The 22,017-nt window shown below is 40.1% G+C and overlaps 1 protein-coding gene across 2 annotated transcripts in view; it reads left to right on the top strand.

The window, feature by feature from the left end:
* Nucleotides 1-22,017, top strand: part of Tbc1d22 (TBC1 domain family member 22) — a 78,358-nt gene that overhangs the window by 5,370 nt on the left and 50,971 nt on the right. For both annotated transcript variants that reach the window (XM_071657909.1, XM_071657910.1), the window contains exons 3-4: nucleotides 7,962-8,083; nucleotides 17,626-17,841. In XM_071657909.1, the coding sequence (XP_071514010.1) occupies nucleotides 7,962-8,083; nucleotides 17,626-17,841 (338 nt within the window). The remainder of the gene's footprint in view (nucleotides 1-7,961; nucleotides 8,084-17,625; nucleotides 17,842-22,017) is intronic.

Genomic DNA, 22,017 nt, shown 5'->3' with positions numbered 1-22,017 from the left:
CTCACATGAATCAGCCACCAGCGCTGTATCATCAGCGAACAACAACTGACTCACTTCCCAAGCTCTCTCATCCCCAACAGACTTCATACTTGCCCCTCTTTCCAAAACTCTTGCATTTACCTCCCTAACAACCCCATCCATAAACAAATTAAACAACCATGGAGACATCACACACCCCTGCCGCAAACCTACATTCACTGAGAACCAATCACTTTCCTCTCTTCCTACACGTACACATGCCTTACATCCTCGATAAAAACTTTTCACTGCTTCTAACAACTTGCCTCCCACACCATATATTCTTAATACCTTCCACAGAGCATCTCTATCAACTCTATCATATGCCTTCTCCAGATCCATAAATGCTACATACAAATCCATTTGCTTTTCTAAGTATTTCTCACTTACATTCTTCAAAGCAAACACCTGATCCACACATCCTCTACCACTTCTGAAACCACACTGCTCCTCCCCAATCTGATGCTCTGTACATGCCTTCACCCTCTCAATCAATACCCTCCCATATAATTTACCAGGAATACTTAACAAACTTTTTTTTTTTTTTTTTTTTTTTTTTTTTTATACTTTGTCGCTGTCTCCCGCGTTTGCGAGGTAGCGCAAGGAAACAGACGAAAGAAATGGCCCAACCCCCCCCCCCCATACACATGTACACACACACGTCCACACACGCAAATATACATACCTACACAGCTTTCCATGGTTTACCCCAGACGCTTCACATGCCTTGCTTCAATCCACTGACAGCACGTCAACCCCTGTATACCACATGACTCCAATTCACTCTATTTCTTGCCCTCCTTTCACCCTCCTGCATGTTCAGGCCCCGATCACACAAAATCTTTTTCACTCCATCTTTCCACCTCCAATTTGGTCTCCCTCTTCTCCTCGTTCCCTCCACCTCCGACACATATATCCTCTTGGTCAATCTCTCCTCACTCATTCTCTCCATGTGCCCAAACCATTTCAAAACACCCTCTTCTGCTCTCTCAACCACGCTCTTTTTATTTCCACACATCTCTCTTACCCTTACGTTACTTACTCGATCAAACCACCTCACACCACACATTGTCCTCAAACATCTCATTTCCAGCACATCCATCCTCCTGCGCACATCTCTATCCATAGCCCACGCCTCGCAACCATACAGCATTGTTGGAACCACTATTCCCTCAAACATACCCATTTTTGCTTTCCGAGATAATGTTCTCGACTTCCACACATTTTTCAAGGCTCCCAAAATTTTCGCCCCCTCCCCCACCCTATGATCCACTTCCGCTTCCATGGTTCCATCCGCTGACAGATCCACTCCCAGATATCTAAAGCACTTCACTTCCTCCAGTTTTTCTCCATTCAAACTCACCTCCCAATTGACTTGACCCTCACCCCTACTGTACCTAATAACCTTGCTCTTATTCACATTTACTCTCAACTTTCTTCTTCCACACACTTTACCAAACTCAGTCACCAGCTTCTGCAGTTTCTCACATGAATCAGCCACCAGCGCTGTATCATCAGCGAACAACAATTGACTCACTTCCCAAGCTCTCTCATCCCCAACAGACTTCATACTTGCCCCTCTTTCCAGGACTCTTGCATTTACCTCCTTTACAACCCCATCCATAAACAAATTAAACAACCATGGAGACATCACACACCCCTGCCGCAAACCTACATTCACTGAGAACCAATCACTTTCCTCTCTTCCTACACGTACACATGCCTTACATCCTCGATAAAAACTTTTCACTGCTTCTAACAACTTGCCTCCCACACCATATATTCTTAATACCTTCCACAGAGCATCTCTATCAACTCTATCATATGCCTTCTCCAGATCCATAAATGCTACATACAAATCCATTTGCTTTTCTAAGTATTTCTCACATACATTCTTCAAAGCAAACACCTGATCCACACATCCTCTACCACTTCTGAAACCGCACTGCTCTTCCCCAATCTGATGCTCTGTACATGCCTTCACCCTCTCAATCAATACCCTCCCATATAATTTACCAGGAATACTCAACAAACTTATACCTCTGTAATTTGAGCACTCACTCTTATCCCCTTTGCCTTTGTACAATGGCACTATGCACGCATTCCGCCAATCCTCAGGCACCTCACCATGAGTCATACATACATTAAATGACCTTACCAACCAGTCAGCAATACAGTCACCCCCTTTTTTAATAAATTTCACTGCAATACCATCCAAACCTGCTGCCTTGCCGGCTTTCATCTTCCGCAAAGCTTTCACTACCTCTTCTCTGTTTACCAAATCATTTTCCCTAACCCTCTCACTTTGCACACCACCTCGACCAAAACACCCTATATCTGCCACTCTATCATCAAACACATTCAACAAACCTTCAAAATACTCACTCCATCTCCTTCTCACATCACCACTACTTGTTATCACCTCCCCATTTGCGCCCTTCACTGAAGTTCCCATTTGCTCCCTTGTCTTACGCACTTTATTTACCTCCTTCCAGAACATCTTTTTATTCTCCCTAAAATTTAATGATACTCTCTCACCCCAACTCTCATTTGCCCTTTTTTTCACCTCTTGCACCTTTCTCTTGACCTCCTGTCTCTTCTTTTTATACATCTCCCACTCAATTGCATTTTTTCCCTGCAAAAATCGTCCAAATGCCTCTCTCTTCTCTTTCACTAGTACTCTTACTTCTTCATCCCACCACTCACTACCCATTCTAATCAACCCACCTCCCACTCTTCTCATGCCACAAGCATCTTTAGCGCAATCCATCACTGATTCCCTAAATACATCCCATTCCTCCCCCACTCCCCTTACTTCCATTGTTCTCACCTTTTTCCATTCTGTACTCAGTCTCTCCTGGCACTTCCTCACACAGGTCTCCTTCCCAAGCTCACTTACTCTCACCACCCTCTTCACCCCAACATTCACTCTTCTTTTCTGAAAACCCATACAAATCTTCACCTTAGCCTCCACAAGATAATGATCAGACATCCCTCCAGTTGCACCTCTCAGCACATTAACATCCAAAAGTCTCTCTTTCGCACGCCTGTCAATTAACACATAATCCAATAACGCTCTCTGGCCATCTCTCCTACTTACATAAGTATACTTATGTATATCTCGCTTTTTAAACCAGGTATTCCCAATCATCAGTCCTTTTTCAGCACATAAATCTACAAGCTCTTCACCATTTCCATTTACAACACTGAACACCCCATGTATACCACTTATTCCCTCAACTGCCACATTACTCACCTTTGCATTCAAATCACCCATCACTATAACCCGGTCTCGTGCATCAAAACCACTAACACACTCATTCAGCTGCTTCCAAAACACTTGCCTCTCATGATCTTTCTTCTCATGCCCAGGTGCATATGCACCAATAATCACCCACCTCTCTCCATCAACTTTCAGTTTTACCCATATTAATCGAGAATTTACTTTCTTACACTCTATCACATACTCCCACAACTCCTGTTTCAGGAGTATTGCTACTCCTTCCCTTGCTCTTGTCCTCTCACTAACCTCTGACTTTACTCCCCAGACATTCCCAAACCACTCTTCCCCTTTACCCTTGAGCTTCATTTCACTCAGAGCCAAAACATCCAGGTTCCTTTCCTCAAACATACTACCTATCTCTCCTTTTTTCACATCTTGGTTACATCCACACATATTTAGGCACCCCACTCTGAGCCTTTGAGGAGGATGAGCACTCCCCGCGTGACTCCTTCTTCTGTTTCCCATTTTAGAAAGTTAATACAAGGAGGGGAGGATTTCTGGCCCCCCGCTCCCGTCCCCTCTAGTCGCTTTCTACGACACGCGAGGAATACGTAGGAAATATATTGTCTGTTTAAGCTGGCTCATCATTGTGGGAATTCATTTTTGGGGTGCTGCATTTCTTCCAAAAGTGCTTCAGGGTGGTTGGCTCCTACATAGGAGGTGAAAGCTTGAACTCTCACCGGGAAGCAGGAAAATGTGCGTACACATGAAATTTCTAGGCTCACTGGGTGCTCAGAAAATGCAATCAAGTGGCTGCTTCCTGCATCACATCGATGCCTTTTGTCATTCAAGAGATCAAGACCCTGTGTACCTAAAATTGTTCTGGGACCGTGCCAGCTCCATGTCCAGACTGGTAATAAAGGCCAAAGGAGAAATGACAAAGCACTAAAATATAAGTGTGGCAGCACCTTTAAAAGTGTGTGGTGGGGCAGACAAGGTTTTTTGTGGACACCTTACATTACACATGTTAAGGTAGAAGTTATAGAATGTATATAATTTGCTTTTACAAATGATCTTGGTAGGTCATCATAAACTCATAGTGAATACTTATTTTATAGTTATTGATAATGTCAAAGCTGGAACAATATAATTTTTGTGTTAATGCATCATCATGCAAAGCAACATTAATTGTGTTTGTTGAACTCTGTCTTACCTAGTAATGGGTCATCTCACAGGGTGTCATTCAAAACATTGGTTTTTGTAAACCACACAGCACATATACCTTGTTTTAGTGTGGTACTTACAGGGTTGTGTGTGAGAGATAGTCAGTCTTGCTGTGTGATTTACCTCCCTTACATGTTTGTGTTCAAGAATGTGTCAAATTTGGCATTAATATTAATTTTTAAACTGTTACTTTTATTATTAGTCTTATATGTGATTGGTTCTCAGTGAATGTAGGTTTGCGCCAGGGGTGTGTGATGTCTCCATGGTTGTTTAATTTGTTTATGGATGGGGTTGTTAGGGAGGTAAATGCAAGAGTTTTGGAAAGAGGGGCAAGTATGAAGTCTGTTGGGGATGAGAGAGCTTGGGAAGTGAGTCAGTTGTTGTTTGCTGATGATACAGCGCTGGTGGCTGATTCATGTGAGAAACTGCAGAAGCTGGTGACTGAGTTTGGTAAAGTGTGTGGAAGAAGAAAGTTAAGAGTAAATGTGAATAAGAGCAAGGTTATTAGGTACAGTAGGGTTGAGGGTCAAGTCAATTGGGAGGTGAGTTTGAATGGAGAAAAACTGGAGGAAGTGAAGTGTTTTAGATATCTAGGAGTGGATCTGGCAGCGGATGGAACCATGGAAGCGGAAGTGGATCATAGGGTGGGGGAGGGGGCGAAAATTCTGGGGGCCTTGAAGAATGTGTGGAAGTCGAGAACATTATCTCGGAAAGCAAAAATGGGTATGTTTGAAGGAATAGTGGTTCCAACAATGTTGTATGGTTGCGAGGCGTGGGCTATGGATAGAGTTGTGCGCAGGAGGATGGATGTGCTGGAAATGAGATGTTTGAGGACAATGTGTGGTGTGAGGTGGTTTGATCGAGTGAGTAACGTAAGGGTAAGAGAGATGTGTGGAAATAAAAAGAGCGTGGTTGAGAGAGCAGAAGAGGGTGTTTTGAAGTGGTTTGGGCACATGGAGAGAATGAGTGAGGAAAGATTGACCAAGAGGATATATGTGTCGGAGGTGGAGGGAACAAGGAGAAGAGGGAGACCAAATTGGAGGTGGAAAGATGGAGTGAAAAAGATTTTGTGTGATCGGGGCCTGAACATGCAGGAGGGTGAAAGGAGGGCAAGGAATAGAGTGAATTGGATCGATGTGGTATACCGGGGTTGATGTGCTGTCAGTGGATTGAATCAAGGCATGTGAAGCATCTGGGGTAAACCATGGAAAGCTGTGTAGGTATGTATATTTGCGTGTGTGGACGTATGTATATACATGTGTATGGGGGTGGGTTGGGCCATTTCTTTCGTCTGTTTCCTTGCACTACCTCGCAAATGCGGGAGACAGCAACAAAGTATAATAAAAAATATAAAAATATGTATTTAATACTGAATGTTTATTTGGAGGTTGTTTTTACAACCACTTCTCAGTATCATCAGCACTACCCACTACCATCCCCTCCACTGCCACAGCCTTTACTGTCTACAACCATCTCACAGTACTGCCACTATTAAATTTCCTATCTTCTAAACTAATTTCCGTAGTGCTTAAGTTCTAGTTTGATGCATCATACAGGCAGTGTATATTGCCATTCAGGACACTTATTAGCAGTTTTTGTTATGTTGTATGGTTGCGAGGCGTGGGCTATGGATAGAGTTGTGCGCAGGAGGGTGGATGTGCTGGAAATGAGATGCTTGAGGACAATATGTGGTGTGAGGTGATTTGATCGAGTAAGTAATGTAAGGGTAAGAGAGATGTGTGGAAATAAAAAGAGCGTGGTTGAGAGAGCAGAAGAGGGTGTTTTGAAATGGTTTGGGCACATGGAGAGAATGAGTGAGGAAAGATTGACCGAGAGGATATATGTGTCATTGGTGGAGGGAACGAGAAGTGGGAGACCAACTTGGAAGTGGAAAGATGGAGTGAAAAAGATTTTGAGTGATCGGGGCCTGAATATGCAGGAGGGTGAAAGGCAGGCAAGGAATAGAGTGAATTGGATCGATGTGGTATACCGGGGTCGACGTGCTGTCAATGGATTGAATCAGGGCACGTGAAGCGTCTGGGGTAAACCATGGAAAGTTCTGTGGGGCCTGGATGTGGAAAGGGAGCTGTGGTTTTGGGCATTATTGCATGACAGCTAGTGACTGAGTGTGAACGAATGGGGCCTTTGTTGTCTTTCCTAGCGCTACCTCGCACACATGAGGGGGGAGGGGGATGTTATTCCATGTGTGGCGAGGTGGCGATGGGAATGAATAAAGGCAGACAGTGTGAATTGTGTGCGTATGTATATATGTATGTGTCTGTGTGTGTATATATATATGTGTACATTGAGATGTATGGGTATGTATAATTGCGTGTGTGGATGTGTATGTATATACATGTGTATGGGGGTGGGTTGGGCCATTTCTTTCGTCTGTTCCCATGCGCTACCTCGCAAACGCGGGAGACAACGACAAAGCAAAATAAATAAAATATATTATTATTATTATTATTATTATTATTATTATTATTATTATTATTATTATTATTATTAATTATTATTAATAATCATTGTTATTTCATGTTGGAGGCTCCAGGCGCAGAAAAAGGTCCATATTGAGGGTGGGCCTTAATTGAAGTATAAAGAAGTTAATGGAAGGGAAGAAGAAGGAGGTGGGGAGAAATATTTATGAATTTTTGAGGAGAACCTGTCATTTAAGAAGTGCCAAGTCATAGTTACTGGTAAAGTCATGAGAGGGTAAAGAGGTCCAAACCTTTGAGATATAGGAAAGGAAACAGTTATAGAAATAGCCCACCCTTGGTTGTCTATGGCTTTATAGTAATCATGTGATGCAGTAGCTTGCTGAGTGTTGATGATCTAGCTAACGGTGGGGACCCACAAACAGCCTTCTTTTGGGAGCAAAAACCAAAGTAATAGCCATAGAAGAGGGAAAGTGAAGCAGCTTTATGGCATAGAGCAAGTGGGTCAAGTTTTGAAATTAGCTTGGGAGAATTGATAAATTGGATGGCTTTCGATTCAGCTATGTCAAGTAAGGATGCAGAACTAGAACTACCTTAGATGTGAGAGCAGTACTCCATACAAGGACAGATCAGTCTCTTGCATGACGGAGCAACTCTCAAGAACTAAAGAAATTTCAACACTTAAACAAGACTCTCATTTTCTTTGAGGCAGACTTAGCTATTTCCATAGTGTTTATTTTTGAGTCATGCAGAGGAATGTAGTATAGGTAGAAATTAATTTATAGTAAACTGGAGCTGGTTACATACCCTCTCAGACAAGATTTATACGTAAATATTTCCATCATCATGATCTTGTTTAGATGGCACTTTTGTTAGTCTACCCTGTTAAAATGAGAATGGAACAAATCAGGGTAATTAGTAGCAAGCATTGTAGTTTCAGTTCATTTGTATTGGTATGATGTGAATATATACTTTCAGGAATTCATACATGGTACAATGAATAGAATTGATTGATATAATTTTTTTGGATATGTGATAATTTTTAGTTTATTGTCTAGGTCAAGTCCCCGTAAGGAGAGTACCCAGAAGAAACCTGAGTCAAATGATAGCTTCCAAGACTACCAAGAGTCTGTCAACGATGCATGGGACTGTGGTGATGACGAGTTCTGTGTTATATCAGGTACTGAACCAGTCAACAAAGATATGAAGTAACTATGGTGCTTGATTGAAAGTTTGCATGGGTTACCTTTTGTAGTATGAGAAAATTACATTAGAAACATAAGGTCAGATAATTCTTCTTTTGATTTCTTACATTTTTTCATAACTAAGTTTGTATTTCTTAATCATATGTTTGTTGAGAAACAATAGATTTACTTAGGTTTTTTAATATCTCCTCTGCATATTTGCATTCTTTGAAAGTGAATGCTGGCACTACCTTGTCTGTGTATTACAGTGAAGCCCTAGTCTTTAGAATTTATTTGGGGGAAAGGCGATCTGACAAAAGCTGAATTCCATTCTGTACCACAATTTCCCAAGATGCACAAGGATTCACAACTTCATTTACTGTTAACTTGGTCCATTGATGATGATGTGGTCTGTAGATCACCTACTCAAGGGTAGAGGTGTTCAGGAAGTAGCAAAGACTTCTGTGAATTAGCATTACTCCAGAAGTCACATCTAAGTCAGAAATGGAGCACATATGAGGTGCATGATACTCTCTCCATGCTCATGATTCTTAATCAGTTTCAGCTTTTCAGTGGTGCTGAGGTGTTTCTTGGACCTTGTAGTATGTGTACCACATATATCATTCTTGGCTAAAGTAGTCTAATACAAAAGACACGCTTTTGTACAACTAAAAACTCTACAGATGTATGACGAGAGGCACTGAGTAAGTGTAGATGATGACCAAGACACAGCTTAGACTGACAGGTAATGATCAAGCTAGTTCTTGTTTCATTTTGAAATTTTCATTGTAGGTGTAAAGGTAAAAAAATATGATATTGCAGCTTTAAACTTTTGTAGATCAGTGCAAAAGTATGTGTGTATGTGTGCACAGAGAGAATGGTGTACATTAAGGAAGTATAGAAAAACTTACACTGAGATGATGCATCCTTTACGAGATCAGAAACCGAAGGACTATTCCTTTGCATCCCATGCTTAGCCTTGCAGGTTACCTTACTGGAGTATATTTAGGACGTAGTGCTCTGTCACAGAATTTTCTGTTGACCCCAAACTTAGTCCAATTGGGTCCAAAAGGTCCAGTAGAAGCTAAAATTTGATACATTGAAGTATGTTTGAATTGGATTTTATCTGATCTCACCCTGTGTCACTCTTCACTTAATTTCCCTTGGTATCTGTGCATACATGCCTAATTTTTAAGATTTCTCATTCTCACCACTTTAGAAGTATACTCATTTTTTATATTTCTTGATTCATGAAGATGGAGAGCAAGTACGTTTTTATGTATGCAGTTAAGAATGGGAGTGACAGGAAATGTTTCTAGATTGCTGTTGTTCCTCCCTGTTTACATGCTAAGAAGTTCAGCTGTGCTTGTAAATTTTCACTGTGTTTTGATCCACATTTCAAAATTTCTCTGTTTTGTTGAAAAAAATTTCAGCTTGAAATTTATTTTTACTGAAAATCTTTATTATCTGGTGTTAAACATCTGTACTGGAAAGCTAATCTATCGGATTTCTAATATCTCCCAACATAACTGCATATTGTAGTCATTTGTATCCATACAGTTTTATTTGGCATGTTTCCAGCCCACTCTTATTGCTTGATGTAAATTTGCAATGCATTAGTTCTCAATATTGCTGCTAAGCAACATTGTTTGCAGTTTTTATTGCCAAGCTTCATCAGCAGTCTGCTGCTACAGTGATTCACTGTCATCACAGGGTCTAACTTTATCATTACGTGTTTTATGCATCCTGCATTTATGATGTCCAATTCCAGCAAGATATAGACACCTTTTTGTACAGCAGTTTGATCAAATGTGAGTTACACTAACACTATTATGAAAGACATGTAAGTAAATATAGAAAGTTGAGAGGCTGATTTGATAAGAATACAGTGTTGGTTCATCAAGTGTATGTAATACTAAGGCTCAAGAAGAATTTTCATGTTTTTGCTGAGTCAGAAAGGGCTGTTGTTTTGAATAGTTAGATCACCATATTGTATGAATGGTTTCCAGTTTCATGTCTGGTGTTGACTAATTCATACATATGTTTTTTCTGTCCTAGCGATTGTTTAAGACTGATTTTATTATTGTCTTGATATGTTATACTGTAAAAACAATGTGTTTTGTAAAATGTTTCCAGTAAAGTATTTTGGGGAAATGCTCCTTTGACTAGCATGTTGTCGTATCTGGCACATTTTAGGTTTGGCAGATGCTGAATTCTACCTGTAGTCAATATCAACATTATCAAACTGGAAAAGCTGTTTTGATGGGGGATGATGGTTGGATATTAAAAAAAATATATGTATTTAATTACAATGCATTTTCAGTGTATTGACTATTAAATTGATAACTCTGATGAATCATAAAGTTTTGAATATATTAGAAATGGTAAATCCTTTGTTGCCACTTTGAAGAGATTCAGAAGTAAAACCACACCATCTGTTTAAAATTATTTTTGTTGATAGTGTGTTTGATTACCACTGAGATAACTTTGATAAAAGTCCAGCTTTCGTTGAAATATAACATGATGACTTCACTTGTATTTGTTCATTTAACTCCTTTTTTCATGATTAACAATGAAATCATGGGGAATTGTGAGGTTAAGGGAATTGAAATCAGACATGAAGATTTAGCACAATGAAGTCATGAGGGTGGGGCAGATATGGGAAGTGTCATAAGGGTGGGGCAGATATGGGGATTGTTAAAGTTTTTGTGAGTAATTAAGACATAGGGACATATGAGTAATGAAGTTATGGGGTTATGAAAATGTTTGGGTTGTCAAGTCGTGTGAAATACCAAAGAATTTTGGGGTGTCCATTTATTTGAAAAGTGTATTCCAAGGAGAGATGTAGAACAAATGGTGATAATTAGATTATCACATATTTTTTTTATTATACTTTGTTGCTGTCTCCCGCGTTAGTGAGGTAGCGCAAAGAAACTGACGAAAGAATGGCCTGACCCACCCACATATAAATGTTTATACGTAAATGCCCACACACCCATATACATACCTATACATTTCAATGTATACATACATATACATACACTGGTTTGGTCACATGGAGAGAATGAGTGAGGAAAGATTGACCAAGAGGATATATGTGTCAGAGGTGGAGGGAACAAGAAGTGGGAGACCAAATTGGAGGTGGAAAGATGGAGTGAAAAAGATTTTGAGTGATCGGGGCCTGAACATGCAGGAGGGTGAAAGGCGTGCAAGGAATAGAGTGAATTGGAATGATGTGGTATACCGGGGTCGATGTGCTGTCAGTGGATTGAGCTAGGGCATGTGAAGTGTCTGGGGTAAACCGAGGAAAGTTTTGTGGGGCCTGGATGTGGAAAGGGAGCTGTGGTTTTGGTGCATTATTACATGAGAGCTTGAGACTGAGTGTGAACGAATGTGGCCTTTGTTGTCTTTTCCTAGCGCTACCTCGCGCACATTTGGGGGTTATTTCATGTATGGCGGGGTGGCGATGGGAATGAATAAAGGCAGACAGTGTGAATTATGTACATGTGTATATATGTATATGTCTGTGTGTGTATATATATGTATACATTGAGATGTATAGGTATGCATATTTGCGTGTGTGGACGTGTATGTATATATATGTGTATGTGGGTGGGTTGGACCATTTCTTTCATCTGTTTTCTTGCGCTACCTTGCTAACACGGGAGACAGCAACAAAGCAAAATAGATAAATGAATGTAATATAACATTTTTTTTTTTTTTTTTCATACTATTTGCCATTTCCCGCGTTAGCGAGGTAGCATTAAGAACAGAGAACTGGGCCTTAGAGAGAATATCCTCACCTGACCCCCTTCTCTGTTCCTTCTTTTGGAAAATTAAAAAAAACAAGAAAGGGGAGGATTTCCAGCCACCCGCTCCCTCCCCTTTTAGTCGCCTTCTACGACACGCAGGGAATACGTGGGAAGTATTCTTTCTCCCCTATCCCCAGGGATATATATATACACATGTACATATTCATACATGCTGCCTTCATCCTTTCCCGCAGCCACCCCACCCTGGGGATAGGGGAGAAAGAATACTTCCCACGCATTCCCGCATGTCGTAGAAGGCGACTAAAGGGGACAGGAGTGGGGGGCTAGAAACCTTCCCCTCCTTGTATTTTAGCTTTCTAAAAGGGGGAATTAGATTATTAGGGTATAGAATTTTTTTGGGAAATAATGAAGAAAAGGGAGCAGTGAAAGTGTTGGGACAGGAAAGTGTGCATGCCGTATGAAGGGTAATTTAAAGTGTACAGAGGTCTCATGAAGAGCACAGGGATAACTTTTCTGGGAGACCTCTGGTTGGCAAAACTTCTGTGGGCATGGAGCTAGGCTCATGGGAAATAGGAAGATAGGGGAAGTGACCCTTGAGAGGCATAACTTAAGTCCTACCATGAAGTCTTCAAGGCTAAAAATCAGTTCATAAACACATTTATTCTACAGAAGTTCAAAGAAGTGATGTGCATAACTGTAAAGTAATAGAGATAATATTGTATAGTATGATGTATTATGAGGTTCCTAAGGTTTGATGGAATGCATGTATTGTACTCTTATGTAAAGGCAAGGAAGATAAAAGTGAGTGTTCAAACTACAGAGATATAATTTTGCTGAGTGTACATGGTAATTTTTATGAGAGTTTAGAGATTTAGAGGGTGAAGGCATGTACAAAGCATCAGATTGGAGAGAAGCAGTGTGGTTTTAGAAGTGATAAAGTATGTGTGGATCAGGTGTTTGCTTTAAAGAATGTGTAAGAAACACTTAGAGAAGCAGTTGGATTTGTATGTGGCATTTATGGATCTGGAGAAAGTATATGATAGTGATGATAAAGATGCTTTGTTGAAGGACTTGAGAATATACAGTGTGGGATTTGTTTATGGATGGGTTGGTGAGGTAGGTAAATGCGAGAGTCTTGGAGAGAAGATTGAGTATATAGTCTATAGAGGATGAGAAGGCATGGGAAGCAAGGTAGTTGACGTTAGTAATGATACAGTACTGATGCAGATTCCAGTGAGAAACTGTAGAAGTTGATGACTGTGTTTAGAAGTGTGTTAAAGGAGGAAGTTGAGAGTAGATGTGAATAAAAGCAAGGGTATTAGTTTTAGCAGAGATAAGTGACTGATTAATTGGGTGAGAGTTTGACATACAGTACCTCCTTGTCATACATAACACTCTGTAACACTAAACTTGCACAACTCATTCTTTGTAACTTTAGATCTTCTTGTGGTGAGCAATATGTGCTAGCCCTGCCTTTTGGCAAAATGATAGGAGCAGTAGATAAAAGTAGTAGATAGGAACATTGAGGCAGGAGCATTTGGTAGAAGTAGTCAGCATGAACATTAGGTAGGAGCCTCAGCAAACACTGCACTGGAGTTATCCTCTGCCAGTAGACTGTTAAGGAGGAGACACTGAAGGCTAAGAAGCAGCACTGGAAGTCTCTAGTTATGGTGACTCTATTGCTGTGGCCACCTCCCTTGAGGGAGTTCCAGTTGGAACAGGCAGCTGAGTTATAGATGAATAGATAGAGTCTGAATGGATAAAAATTGGTGGAAGTGAGGTGTTTTACATATCTGTGTATGGATGTGGCAGTGAATGGAACCATGCCCCTTACAATGTGGCCCAGAGCCTTGGACATGTAAGAGAGAGCAAGCTCATTCTCAGCCCTTAAGTGATTGATCAGGCTTGCATGACTGAGCTAAGTTAAAAGTTCTTTCAGGGATGAAGTCCTGATTGTTAGTAAGAGAAACAGTACGCTAATGAGGTGATTGTTGCTGTGGCTGTGTGTGAATCTGGTGTCTCTGTTGACATGAAAAGGAAGTTGGTCAAAAGAAACACTGAAAATCTGAGCTCAGAAATTTTTTTGCACTGATCCAACCCTTTGATACCTTTTTAGAGTTTTCTGGGGTCTTCACCGCAACACCCTAGGCTGGGCTCAGGCTGCTGGATTAGGCCGCTGGTTGAGCAAGTTATTGGAAGCTGCAACCTTCAGGCCTACATAGACTCCCCAGACAGGTCGTTCTGATAAACATTGTAGGTAACTGTCCGGTGCACTTTTGAACTTCTCCGCTGTGCATTCCATGCTGTTTCTGATGGCAGATGGCAAGATGTTGACGTCTTGGGCCCCAGATGTGTAAGATGTTCTCTTATCTTGCATATGGTACCTTTGGATTTTAGAAGTAAGATTTTACAAGTTCTTCCAAATCTTTCATGCCTGTAGAACGTTATTTCCGAATTTAGGTTGGGAACCATACTTTTTAGGATTTTTCAGGTATAGATGATGGTATACTTCTGTCTGCATTTCAAAGAGTATAACTAGTATTTTTAGTTATTTCTAGTGATTTATTACCTTTAACACATTAATATGGGCTTTGAAAGATCTCTGGACACTATCTAGATTTGCAGCTTCGCCTGCCTTGTTGGGTGATGTTAAAATACAGAAATACTCAATTCGTGAAAGAATTGAATCCAGCACTAAAACTGGCTGACTTTTGTACTTCCCTATAAGGATTTCTTCCCTGTTGTAGGCATTCCATCCAGTATGTTAGTCAAGGATCTTGGATATTGGCTGAGCACAGCAAGCTGCAGTGCTGCCCAAGACATCATTTAGAATTTAAAGATTTTTAATGACCTTGCTGAGTGTTTGATGGCTCTAAGTCTGAAGTTCAGTAATGCAAAGACAGGGAATGAGAAACAGAAGCAGGGTCTTCTCCAAGTTGTGTAACAGCATCGTAAACATTCCATGCACCCACCCGGTTTTGGACATGAATTAGAGCTTTTACACAATATGGGCTAATATTGACATCTAGTTGGTTGCTATATGCTATATGATTATCATAAATCTTTTTGTACATATATGGAAGAGAACTTTGAGTTGGCATGTTATCAGCCAGTTTGTGTATAATGCTATTATACTCTTTTGATTGGAATAGAAAATTGCTGGGTGTTCTTTTATATCTGTTGGTGCTTTATTGTGAACTTTGATTTTTATGCATACCTTATGTCAGTAATATAAGATCATCGAGAGTAATAAAGACATGGGAAGTGGTAAAATTATGATGATAATGAAGTTTTGGGGATTTGTCAACTTGTGGATATTAGTGACCTCATGGGGAGTAATAAAGGTAGATGGGTTGTGAAGTCATGGAGGTGATGAAATTTGGATATTCCAGTCAGAGGGAGTTGTATTCATGAGAAATATGAAAACTTAAAGGTTATGAGACCACAGAAGTAATGAAATCATGGCGAGTAATGTTCTTATGAATTCCTTGGAATAGTGAAAGCCTGTTTTATTTAATTCATGGGTTGTTATGGTATCATGGAGAGATGGAATTTAGGAAGTAAATGAATGCTCATAACATACTCTTGGAAATTGCTGGAAGATTTAGGCTCAGACATACATATCTTTAAAGGCATTTCCTTTCTGGAATGGAGTGGTTAGAATGTGTGTACCATTTGAAGTCCATTAAGAATAGAGATTCCATGAGAAGTACTAAGGAAACTATCATGAATGTAGGAAAGGAATAATGGGACCCCCCACCCCCACCTCACCCACGCACACACACACACACACACACACACACACACACACACACAAATAGACAGCTTCCTTCATTATGTACCTTACCAGCCAAGGTGCTCAGTATGTTGTGAATGGAAACCTACGGCATCAAAAAGTCTGGTAGACCAGAACCTTACCAAGGAAGGCTGGTTACAGACAGAGTTGCATATGTGGAAAATAGCCACAGAAACCAGGATAAGGTATATTGTAATGTGAAACCTTGCAGGTATAGATATCTTGGATGCTGTGAGTTTTGTACACTATTGAAGTCAAGGTGGTAATAAAGAATTGACTTGGAATTGTTTAGTTGTGTGAGTATGGAGGATATGGTTTTTAAGTCATGAAAAGGACAGAATCAGATTGAGTAATGGTCAAAATGAATGTGGAAGAAATGGGAAATGATAAATGTTTGATGTTAAAATTAAAGGTTATGGAACATGGGGGATTGGTTTTGGGAATTAATTAGGATGTTAGGTTTATAAAGTGTTGATAATGAAATTGTAGAGGTAATTTACTAGTGTGAACTTATGGTTTTGAGGATGGCTTAAGCATATAGTGAGTTTGGTTGTTTCATTGTTAGCCCTTTATTTTCATTCTGAAATTAGCTCTGTGAGATATTGATAGAAGCATGAAAGTAATTTATAATGATAAAATGATTCATGTGAGAAACTGCAGAAGCTGGTGACTGAGTTTGGTAAAGTGTGTGAAAGAAGAAAGTTATGAGTAAATGTGAATAAGAGCAAGGTTATTAGGTACAGTAGGGTTGAGGGTCAAGTCAATTGGGAGGTAAGTTTGAATGGAGAAAAACTGGAGGAAGTAAAGTGTTTTAGATATCTGGGAGTGGATCTGGCAGCGGATGGAACCATGGAAGCGGAAGTGGATCATAGGGTGGGGGAGGGGGCGAAAATTCTGGGAGCGTTGAAAAATGTGTGGAAGTCGAGAACATTATCTCGGAAAGCAAAAATGGGTATGTTTGAAGGAATAGTGGTTCCAACAATGTTGTATGGTTGCGAGGCGTGGGCTATGGATAGAGTTGTGCGCAGGAGGATGGATGTGCTGGAAATGAGATGTTTGAGGACAATGTGTGGTGTGAGGTGGTTTGATCGAGTAAGTAACGTAAGGGTAAGAGAGATGTATGGAAATAAAAAGAGTGTGGTTGAGAGAGCAGAAGAGGGTGTTTTGAAATGGTTTGGGCACATGGAGAGAATGAGTGAGGAAAGATTGACCAAGAGGATATATGTGTCGGAGGTGGAGGGAACGAGAAGTGGGAGACCAAATTGGAGGTGGAAAGATGGAGTGAAAAAGATTTTGTGTGATCGGGGCCTGAACATGCAGGAGGGTGAAAGGCGGGCAAGGAATAGAGTGAATTGGATCGATGTGGTATACCGGGGTTGACGTGCTGTCAGTGGATTGAATCAGGGCATGTGAAGCGTCTGGGGTAAACCATGGAAAGCTGTGTAGGTATGTATATTTGCGTATGTGGACGTATTATATATACATGTGTATGGGGGTGGGTTGGGCCATTTCTTTCGTCTGTTTCCTTGCTCTACCTCGCAAACGCAGGAGACCGACAAAGCAAAAAAAAAAAAAAAAAATGATATTCATGGTTATGGCTCAGGTATAAAAGTTAGTTAGGTAGTTTGTCGTACAGCTGTTTTCTATATGCACAGAAAATAGATGGCGTAGGAGTGCGTATTAGATTAGCTGCTGTTTTGGCAAAAATCAAAACCATTGGTCATTGCACTTAACAGTACAGTTTTTTGCTTTTTGAATGTTAACCTTTTAAATGCATACACTTAAGATATAGGATATTTTTTCTTTTTTTAACATTTTTGAAAGGAATTCGGTATTTACAGATCATGATCATGTGTGGTATATCCTGCATACTTATACAGAAATTACTAGTGACAGGTTGATACTGGGACAGATCTCTTGTATTTCATTTTACTTATTTATTGTAAACATTGGTATTATTTCCCTTCAGATGTAAAGATATCAAATCGAATGGTTCAGTCTGCGGCTCTCAGTGTGATCAACAGCCATCGGTCTGGACAGTTAGCCACCAGTAACTTGGCTGAACTCCATAGTCAGCTACAGCCTACCACAGTATCTACAGAACCTCCTTTGGCAGAAGTATTGCCCAATACCTCAGTCAATAATATTCACTCTTCCACAGCTGTGTTGCCCTCTGCAACTCCAAGTAAGATCAGACATGTCCTATCAAAAAGGGTTCAGTGAATTAACCATTTATTAGTTTATTTGAAGTATTACATAGTGCAGAGTCTTGAGCATGATAGAGCACCAGTCATGCATCAAACTGCATTACAGATGTTTCTGATATGAATTTATTTTACTTTTGTGCTTACTGTGAGATGTTGCTAATCTTATGAAAGACATTTATTTATGTATTATACTTAATCGCTGTTTCCCACTTCAGCGAGGTAGTACAAGGAAACAGGTGAGGGATGGCCCAACCCACCCACGTACATATGTATATACTTGAACGCCCATACACGCACATATACATACGTATACATTTCAAGGTATACATACATATACACATGTACATATTCATACTTGCTACCTTCATTTATTTCTGTCACCACCCCGTCACACATGAAATAGCATCCCGCCCCAGCAAGGTAGTGCCAGGAAAAGATAAAATAAAAAAAGCTGCATTTGTTCTCACTCAGTATCTAGCTGTCATGTGTAATGCACCAAAACCACTGCTCCCTTTCCACATCCAGGCCCCACAGACCTTTCCATGGTTTACCCCAGACGCTTCACATGCCCTGGTTCAATCCTTTGACAGCACGTTGACTATGGTATACCACATCGTTCCAGTTCACTCTATTCCTTGCATGCCTTTCACCCTCCTGTACGTTCAAGCCCCATTTACTCAAAATCTTTTTCACTCCATCCTTCCACCTCCAATTTGGTCTCCCACTTCTCCTTGTTCCCTCCACCTCTGACACATTTATCCTCTTTGTCAATCTTTCCCCACTCATTTTCTCCATGTGTCCAAACCATTTCAACACACCCTCTTCTGCTCTTTCATATAGCCTCAAATATATACATTCTTTCTCTTATACTTATTAAACACTTCCTGCATTAGTGAGGTATCACCAGGAACAGACAAAGAATTGCCACATTAACTCACATCCATTCTCTACCTGTCATATACAGTGTACTGAAACAGCTTCTTATCCACAACCAGAACCCATAGACCTTTCAGTGGTAATCCCTAGCAACTTGATATGCCCTGGTTTAGTCCATTGGCAGCATGTCACCCCCTGTATGGCACATCACTCCAGTACACTCTATCCCATGCATGCCTTTCACCCTTTTGCATGTTCAGGTCCTGATCACTCAAAATCTTTTTCACTTCATCCTTCCATCTCCAATTTGGTCACCCTTTTCTTCTTGTCCCCTCCACTTCTGACACAGATATCTTCTTTGGCAGCCTCTCCTCATGCATTATCTCCATATTTCCAAACCATTTCAGCACACCCTCTTCAGCTTTCTCAATTATGCTCATCTTATTACCTCACCACTGTTTTATCCTTTCATTACCTACATGATTAAACTACCTCAGACCACCTATTGTCCTCATATATTTTATTTTCGACACATCCACCCTCCTCTGCACATCCTCATCTATAGCCTGTGTCTTACATCCATGTAACATTGTTGGGACTACCATGCCTATGGACTGCTTACTTGCCTCTTTCTCTAAGACCCTTGCATTTACTTTCCTCACCACCTCATCTATAAACAAACTGAATATCAGTGTGGCATCATAATGCTGTTACTGACCAACTTTCATATGGAACCACTCACTTTCCTTTCTTCCTGCTTTTACCTCTACCTTATACTTTTGATTAAAGCTTTTCAGTGTTTCCAGCAGCCCTCCATCTGTGCCATACACTCATAGGACCTTCCACAAGACGTCTCTATTGACCCTATCATATGCTTTCTCCAGATCCATAAATGACAAATTCAGATCCTTCTGTTTCTCTCTGTATTCCCATACACATTTTCTAAAGCAAATATATGATCCACACATCCTCTACCACTCCTGAAACCATATTATTACTCCCCATTCTGGTCATATGTGCATTTGGAACCATATTATTCCTCCCCATTCTGTTTCACTGTATATTTCTTCACTCCCTCAGTTACCACTCTCCCATACAACTTAGTAGGTACACTCAGCAGACTTGTACCTCTGTAGTTTGAACACTCACCTTTGTCACCTAAGCATTATACATGCATTCTGCCAGTCCTCAGGCACCTCATCATGATCCATATGTACATGAAAATCCTAATTAACCAATTAGCAACACAGTCGTCCCCTTCCTTAAGATCAGGTGCAGTACCATCCACATTCCAACTTTCACAAGGCTTTCACAACCTCCTTTCTCTTCACCAAAACACTTGCCATGACTCACCCACTTTGCATATCTCCCTTACCCAAGGACCCTACATCTGCCACCCTTTCATCAAACATATTCAACAGTCCTTCAAAATGCTCATTCCATCTCCTTCCATCATCACTGCCTGTTACTGCTTCCACGTTTCCCTGTCACCAATGTTCCCTTTTGTATTATTGTTTTCTCACACTATTAATCTCCTTCCAAATGTGGATTAAAGCAAGGTTTAGCAGGGAAGAGGGACATTTTATTTGAGTGTTTGAATTTGAATAGAGAAAATTTGGAGGGAGTCAGATGGTTTTGATACTTGGGAGTGGTCATGGTATCAAATGGAGCCATGGAATAGAAGGGAGTCATATGTTGTGTGAGGGGATGAAGGTTCTAGCAGCATTGAGAAAAGTATAGAAGGAGAGGCATGAGAGGCTGGCATTGAGATTTTAAGGGCCAGAAGTGTTTCAAATGAGAACTTTAAGCAAATTAAGTTTGATCATGCACATTGGAGTATTTTTGTGTATAAAGGGTGGAAGTATAAAGAGAGTTAATAGTCTTAGTTGGCAAATCAACTAAGTTTGCACTTAAGAAGCACATATTAATGTAAAAGCCTTTGTACGCCCTAGCACTAGAGATGTATGCTGAGGATATGTGTGAGTGAATTCATAAATTAGAATTTTGTGGCAAGGTTGGTTTAGAATTTCTGTTTAGGTTGATCAATATCTGTATTGCTTTATTTTTCATTTTATTGTAAGATTATAAATATATGCATCCTGGGGAAAGGAGAGAAAGAATACTTCCCACGTATTCCTTGGGTGTTGTAGAAGGTAGCTAAAAGGGGTAGGAGCAAAGGGCTGGAAATCCTCCCTTCCTGTTTTCCCACGTATTCCTTGGGTGTCATAGAAGGCAGCTGAAAAGGGCAGGAGCAATGGGCTGGAAATCCTCCCTTCCTGTTTTACTTTTCTAAGAGAAGGAATAAAGATGGGGACCAAGTGAAGCGTTTTCCCTCCAAGGATCAGTCATCTGTTCTTGAATGCTACCTTGCACACGGGAAATTGTGAGGATGTATAAAAAAAAAGTCACATGTAGGGAATTTCAGTAAATAGTATTGTACCAGGGTGAGATTGTGATTTTGTAAAAAGTTTGACAATGTTTGAGAAATTGATATTAAATCTTTTGGGTTGGGAATATTGTAGTATGAGGGTTATTGATAACTTTGTATTGTCAGTTTATGTCCTTCATAAGTGTAATGATGTTTGATATGTAGTCTAGATTAATGCATTTTTATATCATTGTGTGTCCTTTTGATTATTTTTGTAAATTCTGTCTAGATATGTGTTCATCTGTACACTTTTTCCTTTTAAAATTTGAAGGAGAAATTTTGACTAAGTCATCTAGGAATATTATTTATGAGGGCAAAATATAGTTTGGATTTTTATGCTGTTAGCAAGAATCCTCTTCCATTGTTTAGCATTTGGATTAAATATATACCATAATGGCAAGTAAGAAGGGTTTTGAAATATTTTGGTTAATGTATTGATAATTTCTTAATATGTGAGTATTATTCTGCTGTCTTGATTTGAGTACTTTTAACGGGTACAGGTACACCACCAATTTTCCAGCACTCTTGCTTCCAAAGCCTTGCCGGATTAACCATTTTGTCGGATCAGTCGTGGTCATGTAATAATAATTCATCAACACACCTCTAAGCCACTAAATATACATCTCCCATGTGTTTAAAGTATTCCATGGACTGCTAGAAATATAAATTAAACAAATATTAAATGTTTGAGAACCTTAAGATGGTAAGTCAGTCTTTAGATTGTTTGAATCCTGCGGGTCTTCTTTGTCTTCTGTTGTTAGTGTTTTCCTAGGTGTGCATTGCCAGAATAAGGGTTTCATCTGCATTATACATCTGCTCAGGACTGAGGTGCTCGTCAGCTACGAGTTTT

Source organism: Panulirus ornatus, chromosome 65 (genome assembly GCF_036320965.1).
Source record: "Panulirus ornatus isolate Po-2019 chromosome 65, ASM3632096v1, whole genome shotgun sequence".
In the NCBI taxonomy this organism is placed as follows: domain Eukaryota; kingdom Metazoa; phylum Arthropoda; class Malacostraca; order Decapoda; family Palinuridae; genus Panulirus; species Panulirus ornatus.
The sequence above is the reverse complement of the archived record's forward strand: the minus strand, read 5'-3'. Positions and strand labels throughout refer to the sequence as shown.